At 42.5% G+C, this 17164-nt stretch overlaps 1 protein-coding gene across 3 annotated transcripts; it reads left to right on the top strand.

Annotated features, from left to right (window-relative positions):
• The first annotated feature begins 256 nt into the window (after positions 1–256).
• NUP50 (nucleoporin 50) lies at positions 257–16356 on the top strand. 3 transcript variants are annotated; one of them, XM_084206851.1, is made up of 9 exons: positions 786–983; positions 1578–1636; positions 3395–3473; positions 4444–4527; positions 7165–7360; positions 8828–9487; positions 10691–10769; positions 11781–11899; positions 12591–16356. In XM_084206851.1, the coding sequence occupies exons 3-9, from the start codon at positions 3405–3407 to the stop codon at positions 12791–12793; spliced, it is 1410 nt and encodes a 469-aa protein (XP_084062977.1). In that variant the 5' UTR covers positions 786–983; positions 1578–1636; positions 3395–3404; the 3' UTR covers positions 12794–16356. The 3 variants fall into 3 exon arrangements, with proteins under 3 accessions (XP_084062975.1, XP_084062977.1, XP_084062976.1); XM_084206849.1 differs by lacking the exons at positions 786–983; positions 1578–1636 and adding an exon at positions 257–493; XM_084206850.1 differs by lacking the exon at positions 1578–1636.
• Positions 16357–17164: the final 808 nt, after the last annotated feature.

The following is a 17164-nucleotide window of genomic DNA, read 5'->3' as shown; positions in this document are numbered from 1 at the left end:
GAGGGCCGGAATTTTGCGGGGCAAGGCGAGTGCCCGGCTGACACCGCCAGGCCACCTCCGGGGTTGTTTCCCCGATTTCGGGACAGTTCGGTCGGACCGCGGCTCGCGCCGGAAGTGACGAACGCCGCGGCTCGCGCGGGAGGGGCCGTTCCCTGACAGCGGCCTTTGGGGCGCCGCCCGCGGCCGCCGGGGGTACTGCAGCTCCCGGCCCCGCTCCGCCCCGCGGCCCCCGCCGGGCGCACGCGCGGTGCGGGCGGGAGCGGGACGGCGGCGGCGGGCGCGGCGTTCCGGCTCTGGGCCCCACCGACCCCGTCTCCCGGTGGATTCCGAGGGGGCGGCCGGGCCGGACGGCATCGGGGGATTGTGGGGGCACAGCGGGGCACGCTGAGCGCGCCCCGGGGCCCTGCAGCCTGCGAGGAGACCCTGCGTCCCGCCCGCCGCAGCGTCGGCCCCGCAGCGTAGCGCGGCGGGAGAGAACCGCCCGCCCGAGCGAGTGAGTGCCGCGGGTCCCGCACGTGGGGGCGCGAGGGGCGGCCGGGCGCGAGCGGGACCCGAGCAGGGGAGCGCGGGCTGGGGATGGAGGGAGCGGGGCGGCGGCGGCGGGGTTTTGGGGGGGTCGCACCGGTGCGGCTTCGCTGGGTTCGGAACGCGCCGATCGCTCTGTGAGGTGCGCAGGCAACGCGCGGCGTCCCCGGCGCGGAGCGAGCGGAGCCGGGAGTCCAAGCGGAACGGCAGCGCCGCGGCCACGGGGGCGCGGGGTGGCCGCGGCGGCATCCGGCTTCCGCTTCCTCCCGCCGGGAGCCGCAGCGACAGCGCTGCGACACCGCCGGGGCTCGGCACCCGGCCCCGCTGCCTCCAGCACCGCCGGGGCTCCGGCCCCTCGGTACTCGGGGGATGCCGCCCCCTGCGAACCTCCAGGGGAGCCTCGCTGGCGAACGGCTGCGCTAAATAGGGCAATGAAGCTCCTGGGCGCAGCTCTGTAGGTCAGCGAAGCAACTGCGTTGTGTTGTTTTTAAACAAGAAGGGCTTGTTAATCGAACAGGAGTTAGGCTGCGTGCCAGGGAAAGGTTGTTCCCCCAGAGGGTGTCGGGCACTGCCCAGGCTCCCCAGGGAATGGGCACGGCCCCAAGGCTGCCAGAGCTGCGGGAGCGTTTGGACACCGCTCTCAGGGATGCACAGGGTGGGATCGCTGGGGTGTCTGTGCGGGGATTGCTGGGGTGTCTGTGCAGGGATTGCTGGGGTGTCTGTGCAGGGATTGCTGGGGTGTCTGTGCACGGATTGCTGGGGTGTCTGTGCAGGCATTGCTGGGGTGTCTGTGCGGGCATTGCTGGGGTGTCTGTGCGGGCATTGCTGGGGTGTCTGTGCAGGCATTGCCGGGGTGTCTGTGCGGGCATTGCTGGGGTGTCTGTGCAGGGATTGCTGGGGTGTCTGTGCAGGGATTGTTGGGGTGTCTGAGCAGGGATTGTTGGGGTGTCTGAGCAGGGCCAGGGGTTGGACTGGGTGATCCTTGTGGGCCCCTTCTAATTGAGGATAGTCTGTGATTCTTGGGTATGTTTCTCAAAATACTTCTATCTCAGCTTGTTCAGAAGTGTGCTCTGAAAACTTGGTGAAGTTTGTGAACACCAACCAGACTAAGGTTTGTGTTGGTTCTTGTTTCATGGGATAGAAAACACTTCATATTCTCTGTTAGATCCTCTATAATGCTTTTAAAGAGAACCTGTAAACACAGGCGGGTACAGAGAACCTGGAGCTTAGGTCAACAAGGTTTTCCCTCTTTTGGTGGGGGACAGGCTTTGTAATTAATGTGCTCTTTCAATAACTCAAATATTTAATGTAAAAATGAAACTAATACATTTAAATAATACTATATTATATACATAATATACATAATGTGAATATATGCAGAATATATATGCAGAGTACTTTTAATTATTATAAATTAAAAATTAAAATTAAAATGTATTACATAATATAATACATTCTACGTAACAGTTATGTAATTAGATAATAATTTATATAAAGGTGACTTTAAAATAACTTCTTTTTTAGCTTTTCAATGGGTTAGATTGAAATGATCTCCCAGGGATTATCAAGCAAGGATGTCTACTTCCAGGACAGAGTGGATTAGGGCATTTAAATATGTATACACAGGCCAATCTTTGTTCCTCTGCTTCCAGAAGCTCTAGTAACTTGACCTAGTAATTTGTGATGTGTGTCAGACAAAATTCAGGACTTGGCAGTGTGATCTCCAAGACTGCTGTGCTGCTGGATGTACTGTTCTAAAATGTTTCAACATATAAACAAGATATCTTGTAAAAATGTATTGTTACAATGTCTGGCTCTGAAATTTAGCTATTTGTGGATTTTTAAATATTTTTTCTGGGCAGGTCTTAATCACAAACCCAGGGGGGTTTTGGAAGCATTTTAGTTGTTGTGCTTGCTTGAGGTTTAAATTGCAAACAAAACTACCTTTTTCCTTTAGAAAGTTTTCATATTTAGTGTCAGAAGATATAACCATAGTTAGTAAAATACCTCTTTTTTCACATAAAATTCCAGTAGTATGATTGCTTGCCAGGTTTTTTAGGTTGACTTCAGCTCCCATGTTTTCTTTCTTTGGTTTTGTACACAGCTCATAAGTTGTACTTTACTAAAATGGGACTCAGAACAGTTACAGACATTCCCTCTGCAAAGCTGATTTTGCTTTACATCACAGTGATAACCAGAAAAATGATGATTTCTTACAGTGTTTGCTCTAAAATCCATGGCATGACTTATATGTACTTTGTAGGAAAGCCAATCGCATTTATTTGTATTTTTTTTTTAAATTTTCAAATTATTAATGGCCGACCAATCCAATTTCTTAAAGGAGGGCATTGTCTTCAGTCTTAACCAAGCTCTCTGCTCAGTTGGTTCAGTGGGTCCTCATTAGTATTTATTTGAGCTGTTATAAAGCAGCTCACTGTTTTCTTGCTGCTTGCATGGGTACCCTGAGGCGGTGTGGAGTGGAACATGGAATGTTTTAACCACAGCTTTGGGGGTTTTTGAGCCCTTCAGAAAGAGAGTATATGAGTTATGGTTCTGAAAGGAATTTTTCCAGCTGCTAAAGAAAATCTATCCCATAACTGAACTGTACATTCCTGTTGTTGCTTTAATTTAAGATTGAATATGGCTGATCACCACAACTTTGATCTCAAGTGCTGCTGATTGTTTTTGTCACATTTGGTGGCAAAACCAAACAACATTTGGTTTTCAGTTGTCATTCCAAACTTGACTTGCTTCTACGTGAACTGCAGTTCCTGGTTTTTTGTTCTAAGAATACCAATTGAAGATCACTGCCACTAAGAATTTAATTTCTGTGCAATCCTTTCTAGGATTTTTTGTTTCTTCCACACAGGTGGGGAAAAATGGCAAAGAGAATTGCAGAAAAGGAGCTGACTGACCGAAATTGGGACCAGGAGGATGAAGCTGAAGAGGTAAAATTCACATTAGTTCCCCCCATGCACGCCTGCAGGTAGTAGAGTAGCTGTTTACATTTGCTGTGTATCTTGTGCATAAAACCTACAGTAGAACTGGTTAAAAGTTCTGGGGAAAGGAACTTCATGTTTCTAGAGGGAACCCCAGGCTGGTTAAAATGCTTTTGGACTCTTCAAATGTGTGATAGGTATTTATTGAATTGACAGGAAAAGCAGATTTGATTTCTGGAGATAAATGCTCTGTATGCCTCCTGTTTTTTTGGTTTTTTTTTTTTTGAGGATCTGTAATTTTAGAGCTATGTTAATTTTAGCTGAATTTCCCCACACAGCCAGAGGAATTAGGCAAATAGTTAAGTGGTATGTTCCACCTGATTGTAAAAAGACATTTTCACCTTTAATGTCTCATGCTTCCTTATGGCTCATGTTTAAACAAACTGGTTTAGTTTTTGTCCAACTAAAAGAATTAAATGCTTAGGCCTGTAAATGTAAAAAAGAAAACTGTTTCTTCCAGGAATTTGAATATAAGGAAACTTGATTTCCTCATTTGTTGCAGGGTGGTACTGAGCCATAGCTGTCTTTGCTAGTGTTTGAACCACAGCAAGCTGCTGGAGGTTTCCTTAGAGCCCACATCTCCATATATCTGCTCCAAACTGTGGATTACTGACAGATTCCCTTCAGCAGAGAGGTCTTAGAGCTGTGTTTTAAAAAGCAAAGCAAAACTTGCGTTATTTCTTGTAATAAAATGGAAATAGCACAGAGAGAAATGTAGTGCACAACCAGAAAGTTTTCCAAGGATCAGCTCACATTCCGGTAGCTGCTCAGCTGATTGACAGTGCTGTATTTTTGGAGTGGGCTTCCCTTGTTTGTTTGGTAGCAGTGTTAGAGTTGTGTTCAAAATCTGATCTCAGACATCTCTTCATGTTGTGCATTTTGAATATTCCACTAATGATTCCATACCTTCCTCTTCAAGGTGGGAACATTCTCTGTGGCAAGTGAAGAGGTCCTGAAGAACAGAGCAATTAAAAAAGCAAAGCGCCGAAACGTTGGGTCAGAGGTAACACTGTCACTGAACATGAGTGCTAGAGTTTTACTCAGTTACAAAACACAACATCATGCTCAGGTTTTTACTTCCTTGGGTTTGTAGTGATGCTGAATAAAGTTTTCATTTCAACTCACCAGGTCATATGTGCATATGATCTTTGGCTTTACTGCTCCATGCTAAGAATAAGGCTAAGGCAAAAAAAGGGTAATACTAGTTTGACTGGGGAGCAGGTTTTCTTGCATATTTTTGAAGTAAAAATAAAGTGTGTTTCAGACACAATGTTGTTTGCAAATAGGTAAAACAGCATTTTTACTGCTTTACTTCCATGTTTTGGAGAGATGGAAGTATGGAAATGCAAAGTTATTAGTTATCCGTACTGGAGGGCTGGGGGATGGCTCAGAGCTTTATTAGTAAACACCCAAATGCTAAGCTGCTCTGAGAATGAGAAACATCTCTTTTGTTAAGAATGCTGCTGCTTTCTTTTTCCTGCCTCCCTGTCAAGAGCTTTAGTGCCATCTACTCTTTGCACTAACATTGAAAATTGAGAGGAAGTTGGCCTTTGTTACAGATTTAGTTCCTGTGAAAGCATTATCCCAGTCCAGCCAAATTGTTGCCATTTCAGAAATCCTTGACAATGCTTTGTTGAATATATTTTTCCCAGACATCCTTTGAACAGGGCATGCATCATGTTAGAAGTAGGCCTGGAGCTTTATGTGTTACACAGATTGCTTTAGGATTGGATGGGACTAGGCACAGTTAAGATCTTGACAGCCTTCTCCTATGCTTTTGATTTTCCTTCTTCAGCCCAAGCACTGTAAATGAGGAAGCTGTCTTAGCCCACTAATGCCTTGAGTAGTTTTAGCCACAAATGTGGCAGAGGATACAGTTAAATAAAGGATTGTATTTGGAGGAGGTGATGCAAAACATAAACTACAGCTTGAGCAGGAGAGATTCAGGGGCAAATGGAATAGGATAAATAGAAGAGAATGGGAAAGGGGACCAGATGGGTTGTAGAAGTAGCCAGGAGACTGGAAGCAAGCTGTTAGAGGTGGTAAAAGGGCTGATGACAAGTAGGGACCATGCATCCCCTCACTGTTCCTCCCAGTGGGAGGAGGAGGAGAATCAGAAAAAAGGATAAAAGCCTGGGTTGAGATAAGAACAGTTTAATGATTGGAATACAATGATCATGATGATAAGGGAACAAAAAAAAGAGAAAGAAATAAACCCCAAGAAAAAGCAGGGATGCACAGAAGGTTGCTCATTGCCCACTGACCTCATCCCATCCCCAAGCAGCGATTAGCTGCTCCCAGCCACTCCCTGTCCCATTTCTATGCTGGCCATGACATTCTGTGTTCAGGTCCCTGTCCTGGCCATGCTCCCTCCCAGCTCCTTGTGTCCTGCTCTCTGGGAGAGCACAAGGCACTGAGAAGTCCCTGATTGCAGTGAACACTGCTCAGCATCAGCTAAAACATTATCAACATTCTTCTCACCCTGAATCCAAACCACACCACTGTACCAGCTACTAGGGAGAAAATTAACTCCATCCCAGCCAGAACCAGGATAACAGGCTGGACAAAATCTGAAACGTAGAAGAGATGGCAGGACAGTTGAAGTTGTGTAAGAAACCTGTGAAATGTTTACAAAAAGGTCAACTTGAAACTTACTGATGTTCCTACATGGAGCAAGCAGAGTGCTGCAGTGAAAAAGACAGCAGTTTAACTGGGATGTCCAGAGAGAAAGGTGGGACAGATCAGAGAGAAGCACAATAAAAATGCCTACCTAGGAATGAGAAGCAGAGGATTGCACTGGAAAAGAGAACACAAAAGGAAGCAAAGAGATCCATAGCCACAAGATCAGATACTGGAATACAGCCTAAAATTGATAAGCTTTGCCATTTCTTCAATGGCAAAAGCAGATGAAACTTGGAAGCAGTTCTCTTCTGATGGTTTTCCAGAGACACTGAAGTTCACTTTTGAGTAGTAAAAGTTCATTACCTCCAAAGGCCTAAAAATTGCAGTGCTTTATTTGCATGTTAATTATACTTTGTCTTTTAGAAACACCTAAGAAACTATACCATAAAATAATATAGTTGCAAAGACAGTGTTTAGAAGTGGGTAATGGAAAGGTTGCAGAGATGGATATCTTGTGGTCAAGTAGGGTCTGTCTTTGCATCTTCTGTCAGTCACATTGGAATAATTTGGGCAAATCACTAGAGGTTTCATAGATGACTCCAGAGTGATGAGTGGATTAAAGTATTGGGCTCTTGACTGCCATTGTAAATGCTAAAAATTGTTGAAAATAAACCTGAAATTTACATAATCTTGTGTAGTTATTTAAAGAGAAACCAGATTACAGATTACCAAAATGTCTAATAGGTAGTCAAACACATCCACAGCTCTGAGCAACTTCCATGTATCCACATCCTAGACCCAGTTTGTTTTCATACCAAACATCTGAGTCTTTTAAAAACAGTAGCAGTGTGTCATAAGGAAGCTGTTAATTTTGTGTGCATAGCTGACACAGTAATGCATGGAATGACACACTGAACTAGGGAAAAAGAAACCAAAGATACCAGGAATATTAAATGAGGATAGAATTTGTGTGGAGAAAATGTATGTAACTGGTCATCTCTTTTTTTTTTCTCCCCAGTCTGAAAGTGGAGGAGCTTTTAAAGGATTTAAAGGCTTTGTATTGCCTTCTGGAAAAGGAGGAGGAGGCTTCAGTGGATTTGGGAATGGTGCAGGAATAAAGCCTTTGGAAGGGCTGTCTAATGGAAGCAGTGGTGTCTCTAGTACTCCTTCTTTCAGCAGTTTGAAGAGCACCTCCGAAACACAATCAGCATTTGGTAAGTTTTAAATAAGCACACACATTTATCAACACCTTCAGTCATAAAATTTGTAGGGTTATTTTAGTAGTGAAAAAACAAATTTAGACCATCTTATATAGTTGTGTTTTAAGGTTTTGAGACTTCATACCTCTTTGTATGATTTCTTATTATTTTAGAGTGCTGGAGGGACAAGTTTTCATCTGCATGCAATTTAAAGAGGTGCCAACCAAATTAATATTTCTAATACTGGAGGTAAAAGTTTTCTAGGCACAGATGGAAATGGAAGGCACTGGCATAAGGCAGTCTGTAAAAGGTATAAAGCATCTGGTGACATGTCCCAGTTCTTTGAATTTAAATTAAAAAATACATGCTGCATAGCTAAAGTCTTCATCTTTTTTCCTCGTACAGCTGATGTTGCAGACAGTCATTCTAAAATTCTATCTGTTACCGTTATACCTACATTTTAAGACATTTTAAATACTTCAGATGTTGAGCTGTCATGCTTTGGAATTCCCTGAGGAATATTAGTTCTGTCTCTTTTGGAATTCCCTGAGGAATATTAGTTCTGTCCCTTTGTGCTGGACATGCAGAAATGTTAACCCTGCCACCACAGAATTTTGGAGTCACCATGCCTTAGAATAGAAATGGTGGAGTTTGAACTTTAGAGTAACTTGGATTTCAGTGAGCTGGAATAACTTAAGGGAAAGTGAAATATTCAATGAGATTTTTTTCTAGTTTGCTTCTTAGGGTTTTTTATACAGAAGTGCTCAAAAGCTTGTAAAATTATGGGCTAATGCACTCAGGGTGGTTTAAAGCACAAATGGCAAGAGATAAGTTGAGTTTTTTGATTTAATAAGCATTACAGCTTGCTGAAGTTGTTAGATTGTTGTAAGATTTTGAAGGTTTTGGCAATATATAAAACATGTATTTTTTTTAATGTTCTGTACAAGATGTCTTTGGATTTTTTTTTTTTTTGTTAATACAACAGTGTGCTCCATCTACTTTGTCTATCCCTAACTTAGTTGTCTAAATGAAAACTTGGGTCTGCTCACTGGCATGGGAGTACCTGGGGCACAGTGTGGTGGCCCAAAAGAAGGAGCTCAGCTAAGTAAGGATGAGTGATTTAAGACATATTGAGCATGTTAGGTTTTTAAGAGAGCTGTGCTTTCTGGGTAAAAAATAAAAGGTCTAAGCCACATTTCTCACTACGTCAGCAAAGCATCTGTGTTATTTTTTAAACCAGAGCTTATTAAGCAAATGAGTTAAGTTGGATATCAGGAAAAGGTTCTTCCCCCAGAGGGTGTTGGGCAAGGAATGGTTACAGCCCCAAAGCTGCCAGAGCTCCAGAGTATTTAGACAGTGCTCTCAGGCACAGGGTGGGATTGTTGGGGTGTCCTGGGCAGGGCCAGGAGCTGGACTCGATGATCCTGGTGTGTCCCTCCCAGCTCAGGATCCCCTGTAATTCTGTGATTTTTCTCGTAACAGCATCCCCAGTGTCAAACGGCCCCACTGCTGCCGTGTTCGCTGAGAAGAAGGCAGCCAGCCCAACAGCCAACGGCGGCAGCGAGCCCTGCTCGTCGGGCAGCACCTTGAGCACAGCCCCCAGCTCCGGCTCCTACCACAAACAGCTGGCTGCCCTCAACTGCTCCGTGCGCGACTGGATAGTGAAACACGTCAACAGCAACCCCCTGTGCGACCTCAGCCCCATCTTCAGGGACTACGAGCGCTACTTGGCCAGCATCGAGCAGCAGCACGGGGGCAGCAGCGACAGCAGCTCCGAGAACGAGAGCAGCAAGACCCCTGGCCCGCAGGCTGCTCCTGTGTTTGGCAGTTCAAAGCTCCAGCAAGGCTCCACGTTTTTGTTTAACAGCAAAACTGAGGATACCTCAGACAAAAAACCTGAAGCTGCATCGGAAAAAAGAGACCCGTTGTTAGGAGCTACATCAACTGTCTCTTTTAGTTTTGGCAAGAGTGTTGACAGTTCTGTTTTGTGTTCCCTCGGTTCAGGAACACTTAGTAGTTTCTCGTTTTCTCCTGGGAATTCAGGGTTGTTTGGAAAAGATGCAAACCAGGCCAAATCTGTCACTGCAGCATCCACCAGTTCATTGGAAGCTCAAACAGACAGTGGCAATAATGATGACAAAGGTAAATTCTATGTATTTCTATTTATAGTTATTTTAATGGTCAGCTGTGAGTGTATGTGACTTAAGAATCCTAAAAAAATGCAATGTTAAGTTACTGAGATGATGGCATGGTGTAGTGTCCAAGGAGGTTTAGGCTGGATATCAGGAAAAGGTTCTTCCCCCAGAGGGTGTTCAGGCACTGTCCAAGCTCCCCAGGGAATGCCAGAGCTCCAAGAGCGCTTGGACAACCCTCTCAGGCACAGGGTAGGATGGTTGGTGTTCTGGGCAGGACCAGGAGCTGGACTCGATCCTGGTGGGTCCGTTCCAGCTCAAGAAATTCTGTATTCTGTGATCATCATCATTCTTCAATTTGAAAGTGCAGAATTATACCCCTAATCAGGAGAACCCAGCCTTATGTAAGCAACACCAAAAGTATGGGCTTATCAAGACTTGCATACTTCTGTCAGATTTGTACTTTATATAATATAATATACAAAATAATCCCATATCTGAGGACAGGAATTGATGAAATTTAAATCAGCTAGTATGTTCACCTTTCAGCCTGCTGGACTTCTCAATCCCACTGGTTTTCCTAGTAGGTTTATCAAGAGATCCCTGCAGTAAAAAGCACGAGATAGAGAACAGTTCAATCCATTTTACTTAATAGATTGTAAGGAGGCCAACGAGGTTACATAGTACCTGACAGCTTTACTCTGGTCTTTGCCTGTGCTGAATACAATGGGCTGATAGAAATCCCAGTAGTTGAGGGGCTGGAAAGGCATAATCTGCCACTATCTCATATCTGTCATTCTGCAACTAATTCCCTTCCCCCAAATGAAATCTGCCTCTTGGAACTATTTACTGTGCTTTACTTGAACCCATTTGTGGAGCATACTCTTTGAAATGTGAAAACTGTTTTGGTTCGAATAGAAGCTTTTGACTTACTAAGCTTTATATATGTTGGTGTTTGTTTGGTATGGATTGGGTATTTTCATCCCACTTAAACTGGAGGTGAGGATGAAGTTGCTTTAAGAGCTGAATGAAAAGCAAATAACCCTTTTTTTTGTAGCTGAAGCTGCTGCAGAGTACACATGGACTGAAAGGTGTTCTGGCTGTCACTGACCAGCCACGTGTCCTTGTCAACCATGGCGGGCATAAGGCACTTCCAGTACAGTGCCAAAATCTGTGCTCACAACACTAACACATTAAAACTTTCTATTTAAAGGAGGGGAAGAGGAGGAAGAAGAGCCACCAAAAGTCATTGTTAATGAAATAAAAGAAGATGATGCTTTCTACTCAAAGAAGTAAGCGACTTTAACTTGGAAAATACCTGTGTATTGCTATTCTTCACCACTGCAGTACATAATTAATGACATGTCCCTGACTTTCTAATAAATAAAGCTTGTTAGGAATCCACATAGAATATGTACTTGTAAAAAAATTTAATTACAGGCAGGAGTATGTAAGATCTTACTAAAATTCTTCTGTATCTTGGACACAACTCTAATAGTTTATGCTGTACATGTGATCAGCTTTTTTTTAACAAGTGAAGATGTTTCTGCCTTCATCAGGTTTTGTACAGTTAAGTTGCAGGACTTTGGGCCTTTACCACAGAAACCTTATACAGTACTGCTGGAAAATCCACCAGGTGGATTTGCACAGCCTAAAATATGACTCTTCAGTTGGAAAATGCTGATTATTATTCTGGAAAGGAGTGAACAAGTTGTGCTTCTAAGCTCAAAATGAAACTGGCTCCACTAGAAGCAGTTTTTCAGAGCTTCAGTAGTCCCAAGTAATTGCGTGTCTGCTTGACGCTCAGCACAGAATTTGTCCTGCTACAAAAAGTCATTAGCTTATCTGAAAAACGTGTGCTACTTTTAATAAATGGCTTTAGGTTTATTACAGCCTCACTTAAAAAGTATTTATAAATTGTACATTAAAGTCCTATTATAATTTCAGAATGATACAGCCAGTTCTTATGGCTTTCTAATTAGTTTTTTAAAAAGTAGCCTACATTTATTGCTCCTCACAGGCCCTGAGTACAGGTTGCTGTGCCTTTTACTTTTCCTTGAAAGTAATGCATTTATCATTTCAATACTAAAAGAAATAATTCACTTTCTCTTTGATCTTTAAGTGCTGTCCATTAGCACATGAAACATGGTCAAGAATAATAAAGATTTAGGTTACTCAGCATGTTAAATCCTGGTTACTGTTACTGTGAGTCAGATGGATAGATGTATCTGGGAGATATCTTTTTATTTCATCTCTACATGGCTGCACAAACAAGGATTTGGGTTTTATTTTTTTCTCCACAGGTGCAAACTGTTCTACAAAAAGGATAATGAATTTAAAGAAAAAGGTGTAGGAACATTACATTTAAAACCAGCAGGAAATGAAAAAACTCAACTCTTAGTACGAGCAGATACCAATTTAGGTAAGTACATTTATCCCAATAACAGGTCTTGATATCAGAATTCCTTTCTAAGCATTAGGATTTTTTGGTCTTTTTTACATAGCATTAACAGAAACAATTAGTGAAAAACTTTCTGCTTTTTTTTTCATAAATAATTTAGAATGCTGACAAACACTTGGATGCCTCTAGTGAGCATTACAAAAGAGAGCACATGAAGGCAGTGCAAGAAGTGAAAGGCTATGGTGTATGTTTGGGGATACAAAGTACCTGTTTTACCCTGGTTTGTCCAGATTAACATGTCTGTCTGTATCAGAACATTTTGCTTCTGCATATGAACTGCCTCTGGTGGTCTGAATGAGGAACTTGGCATAAACTAAGCACTGTGACTGGATTCCTCATTTGCTGCTTCTCCCTTGTCCCCTTCCCTTTGTCCTGTGTCCCCCTACTATCATTTGATATTCAGGTTCCTCCATTTAAAAAAGGAGGATGCAGTATTTGCTGAGATTTTCTCATTTCTAGCGAGGAAAGAAATCTGAGAACAATGGCCATGAATAGATGCTTAGGAAAGAAGAAGACAAACATACATGATGTTTGTGAATTGCCTTTCTTCCAAACACCACCCTAAATCTCTAGTTAGTATCTATACTAATGCTGTATTGCAGTAAAAGGTAGAAAATAGCTAATGGTAATTTTTTCCCCTCCTCAAATGCAGGAAATATCCTGTTGAATGTTCTAATTCCACCTAAGATGCCATGCACAAGAACCGGAAAAAACAATGTTCTTATAGTTTGTGTTCCTAATCCACCCATCGATGAGAAGAATCCAGCTGTTCCTGTCACTATGCTAATAAGAGTGAAAACAAGTGAGGATGCAGATGAGTTGCACAAAATCTTACTGGAGAAAAAGGAGGCTTAAATAAGTTGCAGTCCATAATTTGAGGATTTATTGCCAAACTGCTGCTGCTCTTTTTTTCTTCCGTAACTTCATTTGAACATTTAATTCTTTACTCTGATATTAAGAACTGTTATAGGAATTCTGGAAAAATGATGTGAGGAAAAGCTAAACTAGCTAATAAAAGCTTTAATAGAACACAAGTGTTGGACTGTTCTCCCTCATTTTCAGTATCTAAATGCAGGACCTCTTCTGGATAAAGCACATGGATGTAAATCCAAGCATATGTTTTTAGCACCAGTCAACCAAATGGACAGAAATCTGAGTACAAAAACATGGTACCAGAGCTTCCTTACAGACTAATACAATGCAAGCACCTCCTGTTTTGGGAAGGGAGGATGTTCAAGCTTACCTGTTGCAACTATTTCTATACTGCAGATTTTAATAGGTCTGTTGTATTCTGGTGAGACTGACTTTTTAGGCTCAGTGACAGTACTGCACCCCACCAGTGATGATCTCCATCGTTCTGGGTCTGTACCCTTGCAGACCTATGTGCTTTCAGGACTCAGAGACTGCAGATACTTAAAAGAGAATTTGCTTGTGCAGTGTTGTTGACAGTAGTGGTTCCTCCAGAGGAACTGCCAGTTCTGTTCTTACTGTAGCAACAAGTGAATGATGTGCAATATGGTACAAGCAGACAACTGGAAGACAGTTTTATCTTGGACACACTGGCATCCCCTGGCTTCTGACAGATCAGAACAAAGGGTTGCATTTCCACATGGTCCTTCCAAGGTGTTTGTCCTTAGTCCTAAAACCCAGCTGAGGCAGAGCTGGACGTGCTGCATTGCTCCTGCTGCTGGTACTTTGCTGAAGAGAGCTCTTCCCATCAACAAACTTCAGGACTTCTAAAGACCTTTCTGTTGCCTGTTGCCGTAGCCAGGAGGAACATGCACAAGTGTGTATTTTTCCATGTGATAAAAATGCTATGCTGCACTGCATTAAGCAAAGCAGCAGAGTTCAGCTTTGCCAGAAGCTTTCTGTTGCATGTGGGGAGCATGGGGTAATTTGTAAACTTAGTTTTCAGCTGTGATAAAATTAACCAGGTGGCAATAATTTGGGGATCAGAGCATTCATTCTGGTCTTGGTTTTGCTCTCAACTTTGTCAGACTGTGTTTGGTGGTTTAATCCTTCTCTTTTTTTTCAAATGTTTGCTGGAAGCTCCTTCCCTAGTAACTTTTTCTACTTTGCTTCCAACTCTGGGACTTCTCCAAGAGCTTGATGATAATATGAAACTTGAACTGCTCTCAGATGTGTCTCACTGACCAGCTCTGGCAAGATGGAACAAACATGCTGTTTTGGCTCTGGCTAATGTGACACAGAGGAAAAACCCCTTTCCTTAAAAAAAAGTCAGTGTGACACAATTCATACAGGGGACCTGGTGATCCAGCACAGTGACATCCTGTGGGCAGTGAATAAGGAATAACACCATTTGATGAGGTGCAGCACATCGCACCTGTGCCCCTGCTCTGCAGGGGAGCAAATGGCTGCCTGTAGGCCTAATTCACTGCACAATTCAGGTTATGGCCTTTTCTCCCCTCTTCATTAAAAGGAGGAAAATCTTGATTTTATCTATAGCCCTGTTGACCAAAGTTCCAACAGAAAGGCCTTTGCTCACATTTCAGCCACGCTTAGTGTACAAGAATTGCATTTTTACCACTGGAGTGTGAAGGGAGCTTAGATGCCATTTGAGATATCTGAAAAATAAACTGGTGCCTTTGGGGATTCTTTTTGCATCTGGCTAAGTACTTAAACCATTAAAAGTCAGTGACATTGCTTTCCTCAAGATATACTTTTTTTTTAAAAAAAGTCTTGCTGCTACCTAAATTGGAGGCCCAAAGCTGGCAGGGTGTGTCTAAATGTGTATGAATGAAAAACAGAATGCTGCCTAAGAGTTTAGTCCAGGCTCTGGTCCAAGGGCTCAGTTAATTTTGCATTTGTCTTTTGACTGTAGTGTCTTAACCCTGTCTCTGTACAGAAAGGTTTATAGACAGAGCTCTGGTTGTACATCCCATAAAGAAAAGCTCTGTCTATAAAAGCTTGGCCTTTTCTTTGCTTGCTTCCAAAAGCTCATGGATTTGGAACTGTTCCTTCATCCTGAGAAACATGGACCAACAAACTGAACTTAACACTTCTTTCCTTATGCCTGCCTCTAAAGAGGGGCAGCTGTTAGGTTTTGCACACATGGATGTGGCCCAATTCTGACAGTACACCTCTGACCTGTTTCCAAGCAGAGGGCACAGAGTGAATGGAAAAATAAGTAGATGAATAATAAATTGTGTTGGAAAGAATTAAACCTTACCCTAGCCATCATAGCAAGTAACACCTGAATTCTTCTGTGCATGTATTTAATCAGTAAAGCCAGGGGAAGGAAAAAAATTGGGATGTCACCTTCATTAGAATGTCAAATATATGCATAAACATACAATTTTGAACATTTTTCATGGGGAAAATTGCCTTTAAAAGGACAGGGAAGAATGTCCCTGCAAAGCAGATTTTAATCAACATCAATTCATGGTGACTGTACCATTATGTGGACTATGAAGCAGGAAAAGATAGTCATACACTGACAAACTTGGTGCTCAGGTATAAAGCACAGCCTTTTCCAGCACTTTAGAAAATTTTGATGATGCTTCAGTTTCTATTTAAGGAATACTAAAATATAGAAATGCTGTAAAAGGCCAGAGATTGTTAAATAGAAATAAAGGCCTTAAATAAAAAAGCAAATTTCATAGAGACCACAGACATCAGTGTACTACTGCCTTCATAACAAACTGGCACCTGCTATCCAAGGAAAGAATTTTGGTCAGAATTCCAACTCAAGGAGGCATTCCTGTGTCTTGGTTGCTAATGTATGTAACAGCTGGATATCAGATACCTGATATTAAAGATGCAAGTTTGTGCCCCAATCTGCGTTAATGCCTTCATTGTTCCAGGTGTTTGTAGATGGTGGAGTGTCTTAGCCATTCCTCCTCCTCTGATTTTGAAGTTTCAGCTGGAAAATAAACATCTCTGCTTCTTTTAATTACCAGAATAATTTCTAAGGGAGATTGTTACAGTTGGCTTGAATTTTATTTTAAAATATTAAATTGCAGTATGCAAGGTTAAATTTGGGAGGGCAACACTGTGTTCCTCTAAGCCCTTTTGGCTGATGGGTGTGAAAGTTTATATTAAATTTACAGTTCAAATGAACATACTGTAGAACATAAACCAATCAGCAGGTTTGCTGTGCTACTGAAACTGAAGTTCAGCTCCCTTTGCAGCACTGTAACATTTAAACTGTCGTTAAAGATTGACTTTCTGATGCCTTAACTTATTTGCATTTGATAAAATTTTGTAGCTGGTGCCTGTGTGCAGAAATTACCTGACATTAAACAATTTAAAGTGGCATGAGCTAGTCTAAATCCAATGAAGATGCTGAATGTGATGATTTGTTAGTTGTTAGTAGATTTCAAAATGCTCTGAATTTTTCAGTGGATACTTAAGTTTTACATAATGTGTATGTTAATGTTTTCATTAGTTCTGATACACTGAGGTCATGTACAAAAATCCATGGAAAATGTGAATAAATGAATGGAAGATTCATTTGTCTTGTGTGAATCACTTTCATTTTGGGTGTCTAACATGGAGTAATAAAATGAATTGTACAACCAGTGGCTTGCAGGTGAACTCCTGCCTAGATAATTCTGCTGCTAAAAGAAGGAATGTCCTGCCCTGCCCATTTCTGACTTGGAAACCTGGAGCCTGTTCAGCAAAATGCTTCCTCCTTGGTGAGGTCAGTGAGCTGAGCTAGCTTGGAGCAAGGAGCTGGGGCTGCCTTGGAGGACAGAGGGAACACCTGTGCTCACATAGCAGTAGAGTGACTGGTAGAGAGACTGAAACCCTCCACATGAATATTAAAGGATTTAGAAACCACATCACCTAGGTCTACCTGATGCCCCTTTCTGAATTTACTTTAGATCTTGCCTAGAGGCACTAACCTAAAGTCAGGTCAAAGTGATTATTTTCTTCATTGGTTTGTGACAGTTTGCAAACACAAGGAAAAAAAAAAAACAAAACCCATGATCCAAACAATGCCTCAACAGATGAGTTACCTGCCATAAGAAACCTCATGCTAAAGACAAAACTGAAAGGCAAATGAAGAGCAAGAGCCAGCCAACTCTGGGTACCATCTTTGAACAAGGCAGGGCATGGGAAGGTGTGAACAAGTTCAAAGTTTGGGCAACAGCTTTGGTAAAATATTTGCTTCATAGGAAGTTTGTAAGAAAGACAACTAAAGTTGGGCTGGAGAAAAAAGCAACAACCTGTTCTGAATATTCAGAAGAAAATGGCTGGAAG

This window comes from Fringilla coelebs (genome assembly GCF_963513975.1).
Source record: "Fringilla coelebs genome assembly, chromosome: 5".
Lineage (NCBI taxonomy): Eukaryota > Metazoa > Chordata > Aves > Passeriformes > Fringillidae > Fringilla > Fringilla coelebs.
This window is presented reverse-complemented; position numbering and strand designations above follow the sequence as displayed.